We start from the raw sequence: 7,856 nt of genomic DNA, 5'->3' as shown, positions 1-7,856 counted from the left end.
AAGAGTCATAGAAACAGCTGTCTTTTCCCCATAATTTGCTTTCTAAACTCCTTCAACCTCACTTGAGTTTTGAATACCACATACTGTTTAATCTCCAGAAATTTCTGATCTCTATGTTCCTGGTTCCTCATAAATGTGGCCACCAATTTGGGCCTACCTTCCCCAAAACACTATTAATGCATGATCATCATGCATTATAAGTTTTATCAAAGCTGTATGCACAGTGCGGGATAATTACAGTACTCTAAAGAGCAGGATACAAATTCAAATTGAAATGTGGTTTTAAACCTCATTGTCCTTTTTTCTACAGAGAGATTTTTTGTTTATTGTACATGCGTTTTTTTATGTCTTGACCTAATGATTTGTGGCCGGGTTCCTTTCTCTTCTGTGCCCTGTTCTGTGAATTACTAGTACTTGCAAACATTCTAAAATCTTTTTTTAACTTAATTTACAGGAAAAGCTCCATGTTTGAGCCAATCATCTCTCAACTATCCTAGCATAACAGGACTTCTCTTTCACAAGAAAAAGAACTATTAAACTATTTTCCTAAAACAACCACTACCCTGAGAGATATTCATGTATAAGCCAACAAAGCACTGTCAACTTCCAAAATAAAAACGTTTTCTCATATTCCACGATTACTGAAATAAAAATAATGAAATGAAGTAGACAAGTATATTTGAAACAGCAGTAGACTGAAATCAGGAGGTTACAGTTTATCTAGGTGTTTCTTTCATAAGCTGTATGATTTAACTCATTAAATTTTCTCAGCTTCAGTATCATGTCTATGCAATAAATATATATTCATGATATAAATATGTCTCAGTTTCATATTTACCAAGATAAATATGAAATCTCTGCCAGAAGGAGCTTATGCCAGTTTACAGCTGGCAAGTGGATTATATTTTATGGACTTCATGGAACCTGCTATATCTGAGAAACACTGGCATTTCAAGGAGGCACATTAAAGGCCAATGGAAGATGTAACCAGTAGAGTATGGATTATCTGATTCCTGATTCCACCAGTACATTATAAGTCGCAGGTAAGAATCCAAGATCACCGTAGTGTTACTTTACCTGATCTTTTGCAGAACCTTTTATCTTTTTCCAGGAGAAAAAAAAGCAAACTCCATAATGACAATGGAAAAACAGAGATAAGCTTATTCATTAATGTTAAATAGTTAAAATGGTGTAAAAGAGTAGAAATTGCAAAACTGGTGAGAAGGAAATTATACTATTTAAAAATTGGAAACAAATTGAGAGAAGACTCCGATTTCCTTCATCATGGTAACAAAGATATAGGATATGAAGGCTCTGCCTAAACTACTGTGATAAAAGAAACAGAATATACCAGTCCTATTACTACCTGCACAGGGACACTGATTCTGATCAAAACCTTCTCCTACTGAAGGTTTTTCTCAGAGCAGTTTTAACATCTTTGTTTCTCAAGGTGTAGATTAAAGGGTTCATCATGGGAACCACATTGGTATAAAAGACAGAAGAGATTTTCCCCTTATGCATAGACAGAGCAGACGACGGTTTGAGATATGTAAATGCACCTGATCCAAAGAACAAGGAAACAGCAATTATGTGGGAACTGCAGGTGCTGAACGCTTTGGACCTGCCCTCAGTGGAACTGATGCGGAGGATGCTGGAGAGGATGCAACCATAAGAGACAAAGATGGTGACACTGGGCACAATGATGTTGATGCCCACCACGATGAAAACCACCAGCTCATTCACGTAGGTGCTTGTGCAGGAGAGCTGGAGAAGGGGGAGGATGTCACACAAATAATGGTTGATGGTGTTTGCATCACAGAAGGTCAGTCTCAGCATGCATCCTGTGTGGGCCATAGCACCCGAAAATGCCATCAAATATGAACCAAGCATAAGACAGGAACACACTTTAGGGGACATGACAACATTATACAAAAGTGGGTTACAGATGGCCACATAGCGATCATAGGCCATTGATGTCAGCACATAGCATTCAGAAATGATAAAGAAACAAAAAAAGTAGAATTGGGTCATGCACCCCCTGTAAGAGATGATATTCTTCTTTGATGTGAAGTTAAATAGCATTTTGGGTGTAAACACAGAAGCATAACAGAGGTCTATGAAGGACAAATTGGAGAGGAAAAAGTACATGGGGGTATGTAGGTGTGAATTCAGCCCAATTAGAGTTATCAAGCCCAAATTTCCTAACACAGTGACCACATGCATGACTAGAAACAGGCAGAACAGGGGGAGCTGGAGATCTGGTAGGTCTGTTAGCCCTACCAGCATAAATTCAGTCACAAAAGAGGCATTTGTAGGAGCCATTCTTCTCCAAGGGGATCTGTGAGCACAGAAAAACAGGGTTACATTAGATGAAAACCCACCACTTCCCACAATATTGCATCCTAAAAGAGGGAATATAGGCTGGGACTATCTGAGACTAACCAAATCTAGACCAATAAAATCTGTCTTTACCTCTATCATGATACTGAGAAACACTAACTTCTCCTTTATTAGAGGTTTATAAGCTAAATATAGCAAAGAGTATCGCAATTTAGCCTAAAGAGGGAAGTCCAGTGCTGCCATATGCAAACACAACTGCTGGAAAAACCAAGGGAGAAGGGAGAAAAAGGATGGACCAGGACATAATTGTCCTTCTCTTATCTCCCCATTTCTTCAGTCACTTAAGACTCCCATTAAATAAATATGGAGGTAGAGATCTTAGGATATTTGCTGGTCTCTAATCCATATTAGACCTTATGTGGTGGGAGCCGAGAACATCGTTTCTTTCTTTTTTCTTTTTTTAATTTTTAATGCTTGTTTATTTTTTGAGAGAGAGAGAGAGAGAGAGAGAGAGAGAGAGAGAGAGAGAGAGAGAGAGAGAAACCGCACCAGCAAGCGAGGGGCAGAGAAAGACGGAGACACAGAATCTGAAGCAGAGTCCAGGCTCTGAGCTGTCAGCACAGAGCCCAACATGGGGCTTGAACTCATAAATTGTGAGATCATGACCTGAGCCAAAGTCAGACGCTTAACTGACTAAGCCACCCAGGTGTCCAAGAACATGGTTTCTAATCCAAAACTAAGGGACCAGAGTCTAGGACAGGTTAAGTTACTGCCTCATGTCACAGAATAAAATCCACAAATCCAGAAAAGTGAGAGTTCTATCCATGGAGAAGGAACTTATTGATGGAGATATTGTATCCCTGCACTAATTAAGTCTCTAAACATTCCTGATCTCCCTTTGAACAGATTCTTCCTCACTTGAATCTCAGAATTGCACAAGTAAAAATGAAAGTGGCATATGTTAGATCTTTGGATTTCCATCTTACAACAAGAGGGACATTCATATAAATGGAATTCAAACACTCACCCTTCTTAGGCAAGAATATCCTGGTGCTTCCTTATTGTTTGTTTACCCCAGCAGTCCTGGAAAGGCAATTTCAGGTTCTGAGGCTTTGTGCCCTTTGATTCTAAGAGGATATTGCATAGGTGTGACTTCAGATACGTCCTAGAAACCTTTCCGAGCTACAGATCATAATTTCTGATTATGACTTTGAGTTCTCTCAAACAACAGAGAAAAATAAAGTCTTCATTATTAACTCGTTTGCCATTTGATAAGGTACACATGATTGAATGTGAGTTTAATGATACACTGCACGTGGTTATAAACAGAATAGAAGCTTGTACAGTTATTTCCCCTTGGGAATAGATTCTATGCGTAAAGGGAAATAAGAGAATTGTATTTACGCCCTCCAGCATGCATCTGTCTTAAGTTCTTCAGGGACTCAAAATTAACTCAAGGTTTCTCATCACTCATGGCATTGTGCATCTCCCAAGACAAAGCCCAAAATGAACTCCCATCTCTCTGTCATCTTCATCTCTGAAGGGAAATCGATTATACATTTCCCTCTTTCTTCCCATATCCTAAATGGAAATTTTTCTGCAGGCATTCTGCCTCTAAGATTCTTTATTTCTTTATCTGAAAATTTGCAAGATGGAGCATCTCAGGTCAACTGTCTCTTCCTGGGATATGTCTAAAATAATTTTAATGCCATGTATCCCTTCTAAGGTTTATTTTTTTTAAATACATACTGGAAATTTGTACCTGACCATCCTCCTGAGAATTTTGTGACATTTCAATAACTGAGGTCATCTATTTCTTCTCATCACACACACACAAACAGGGGCTACAGAGTTAGAGCGTGTGTATAAATCCTACCTCCACTCTTACTAATCATACCCCAGGCAAATTACTTAATCTCTTTCTTCCTCTGGTTTTTCTTTGTAAAATAGAAATGGTAAAAAAAAAATGGCATCACTTTCATTAAATTGTTCTAATTATCAGATGAAAAAATGTAAGTAAAATGGCTAGAACACTGACTATCCCACGGTAGATAGTCATTAACGTCAGCTTATATAGGTTCTCATAAATTTTGAAACAACCTCCATCATAACGCTCATCATTCTTCCCTTTAATTCTCCTGTTCTTCAATAATTATAACTTCTGTAAGAATAATTTTTGTCTTATTTGTTAAGTACAGTACAGTGTACAGAGTAGGAACTCAAATTTTTCTGAAAGTGATGTTGTTCTCAAATCTTCAAAATATTTTCCACAAAACCCAAATGCTAAGCCACAGAGTCGGCCACCACAATGACATCCATCCCTTTCCTTCAGCCACCACCATAATTGAGACAGTGGTTAGGTTTTAACTTAACTCTCCTACTGAACTGTAGTGGCTTTTCTATTTTCTAGCATTTCCACACACGCCCTCTTACTTAACCATCCACACTGCTGTTAGAATGACCTCTGAAAGCAACAGATCTGTCATTCCCTAGTTCAAGAACTTTCAATTGTTCTCCATTATCTTGGGCAACTGAAATTTTGTCATAAAATGATGTCTTAAAACTGTGATTCAGGGGCACCTGGGTGGCTCAGGTGGTTGACTGTCCGATTCTTGATTTCAGCTTGGGTCTTGATCTCAGGGTTGTGAGTTCAAGCCCTGCCTTGGACTCCACGGTGGGCATGGGGCCTGCTTTAAAAAAATAAGCAAAAGGTACCCGCCCCCCCCCGGCCATGATTCAGCCTCAGTAAAACTAAAGAAGAAATTGAGTCGAAGCTATTTTTTTTCTTTCTTCCCCATCTTTACAGGGTATAATTGAAAATCAATAACTTTAAATATTTAAGATAATGACTTGAGGGGCACCTGGGTGGCTCAGTCACTTAAGCGTCCCACTTTGGCTCAGGTCATGATTTCATAGCTCATGAGTTTGAGCCCCGCCTCAGGCTCTGTGCTGACAGCCTGAAGCCTGCTTCAGATTCTGTGTCTCCTTCTCTTTCTGCCCCTCTCCCACTCACACTTTGTCTCTCTCTCTCAAAAATAAATAAACATAAAAAAATTAAGATATTTGACTTGAGTTTATAAGTGTAAACATTGTCAAATAATTCCCCCAAATTAATTGAAATATCTATCACCTCACATAGTTATCTTTTTTTTTTTTTGCAGTGAGAATATTTAAGATCTACCCTCTTAGCAAATTTAAAAGTAGGAAATAAATTATTAGCTATAGTGATATTGGTGCACATTAGATCTCCAGGACTTATTCATCTTGCATAAAGGAAACTTTGTATATCTCAACCAACACTGTACACGGATTCCCTTTTCTTCACAAACTCACCAATGCTTATCTATTGTCTTTTTGATACTAGCCTTTAAACAGATGTGAGGTGGTATCTCACTGTGGTTTTCATTTGCATTTCTCTGGCAATCAGTGATGTTGAGCATCTTTTAATATACTTTTTGGCCACTTGTATGTTTTCTTTTTAGAAATGTGTATTCGGGTCCATTGCCCATGTTTTTTTAGCAGACTCTTTTTTGTGTGGTTGCTGTTACTTTTGAGTTTTAGGTGTTCCTTACACATTTTGGATAACTTTTTATCAGATGCATGGTTTACAAACATTTTCTCCCATTCCATAGGTTGTCTTTTCATTTTGCTGATTGCTTCCTTTGCTCTGCAGAAGCTTTTTATTTGATGTAATCCCATTTATCTATCTTTGCTTTGGTTGCCTTTGCTTTTGGTGTCATATCCAAGAAAATCTTCCTTTTATGCAAAATTTTGTATCTGAGTTTTTGTATTTATTCCATTGGTCTTTCTGTTTATCTTTATGCCAAACCCACACTCTCTTGGTTACTATAGCTTTGTAGTAAGTTTTGCAATCAGGAAGTGTGAGTCTTGCTGCTTTACTCTTTTTCAAGAGTGTTTTGGCTATTAGGGCCCTTTGTGTTTCCATATGAATTTTGGATGGGCTTTTCTATTTCTGCAAAAAAGGGCATTGGAATTTGTGTTGAATCTGTAAATCACTTTGGGTAGTATTAATATCTGTTTATTTATTTATTTTTTTAATAGAGAGAAAGTGAGTGAGTCTAAGTGAGGGGAAGAAGGAGAGAGAGAGAAAATCATAGGCAGGCTCCAGTGTGGAGCCTGACTTGGGGCTCAATCCCATGATCCTGGGATCATGACCTGAAATCAAGAGTCAGATGCTCAAACAACTGAGCCACTCAGGCGCACCTTGGTAGTATTTATGTTAACAATATTAAGTTTTTTGGGGCGCCTGGGTGGCTCAGTTGATTAAGCGTCTGACTTCAGCTCAGGTCATGATCTCACAGCCTGTGAGTTCGAGCCCCGCGTCGGGCTCTGTGCTGACAGCTCGGAGCCTGGAGCGTGCTTCAGATTCTGTGTCTCCCTCTCTCTCTGCCCCTCCCCTGCTCATTCTCTGTCTCAAAACAAAACAAAACAAAACAAAACAACAATATTAAGTTTTTCAATCCATGAACGTGGAGTATGTTTCCATTTATTTATGTCTTCTCTATTTTCTTTCATCAATATTTTTTAGTTTTCATTTTACAAGTCTATATCTCCTTGGTTAAGTATTTGATTCTATTTGATGCTGCTTTAAATGGAACTGTTTTCTTAATTGCACTTAAGGATTATTCGTTGCTATTATATATAAAGGCAACTGATTTTTGTATGCTAACTTTGCATCCTGCTACTTTCCTAAGTTCACTTGTGGTTTTATTTATTTATTTATTTATTTATTCATTCATTCATTCATTCATTCATTCATTTATTTTTATGGACTCTTTAGAATGTTTTACATATAAGATCCTAACATTCATGAAGAGAGATAATTTTACTGCTTTTCAATTTGGATACTTTTCATTTCTATTTCTTGCCTAATATCCTGCCTAGAAATTCCAGTGCTGTGTTGCATCGAAACTGTGAGACTTAAGTGCCCTTCCCTTGACCCTGAACTTCAAGGAAAATCTCCCAGATTTCACCATTGAGTATAATGTACCCTGGGTTTTTTAAATACAGCTTTTGTTCTGTTGAGATAGTTTCCTTCTAGTCTTAGTTTGTTTGAAAATTTTTATCATGAAAGAATGCTGATTTGGTCCAATGCTTTTTCTGAATCAATTGGCATGATTGTGTGTGTGTGTGTGTGTGTGTGTGTGTGTGTGTATTTCTTTCATTTTATTAATGTGGTATATTACTTTGATTAGTTTCCATATGATGAACCACCTTCGCATTCCAGGAATAATCCTACTTTGTCATGGTATGTAATCCTTTAAACATGCTGCTGAATTTGATTTGCTAGTATTTTGTTGAGGATATTTGCATTAATGTTCATTAAGGTTATTAGTCCATAGATTTCTTTTCCTGTAGTGTGTATATCTGCCTTTGGCATTGGGGTAATGGTGGCCTCAAAGACTGAGCTGGAAAATGTGCCATTCTCTTCAATTTTTGAAAAAGCTTCAAAAGGACTGGTGGTAGTTCTTCCATAAATGTTTGGTAGAATTGAC

At 37.8% G+C, this 7,856-nt stretch overlaps 1 protein-coding gene across 1 annotated transcript; it reads right to left on the bottom strand.

Moving 5' to 3' along the window:
* Positions 1 to 1,389: 1,389 nt before the first annotated feature.
* Positions 1,390 to 2,452, bottom strand: LOC106976619 (olfactory receptor 145-like). The gene has a single exon (XM_015074044.2). It carries the CDS (start codon positions 2,320 to 2,322, stop codon positions 1,390 to 1,392), a length of 933 nt encoding a protein of 310 aa, XP_014929530.1. The 5' UTR covers positions 2,323 to 2,452.
* Positions 2,453 to 7,856: the final 5,404 nt, after the last annotated feature.

Source organism: Acinonyx jubatus, chromosome D1, assembly GCF_027475565.1.
Source record: "Acinonyx jubatus isolate Ajub_Pintada_27869175 chromosome D1, VMU_Ajub_asm_v1.0, whole genome shotgun sequence".
In the NCBI taxonomy this organism is placed as follows: domain Eukaryota; kingdom Metazoa; phylum Chordata; class Mammalia; order Carnivora; family Felidae; genus Acinonyx; species Acinonyx jubatus.
Note: the sequence above shows the minus strand (reverse complement) of the source record. Positions and strands in the feature narration are given on the sequence as shown.

Bases quoted from the DNA above. Each gene is read 5' to 3' on its own strand.
- LOC106976619 (XM_015074044.2), bottom strand. From the start codon at position 2,322: ATGGCTCCTACAAATGCCTCTTTTGTGACTGAATTTATGCTGGTAGGG.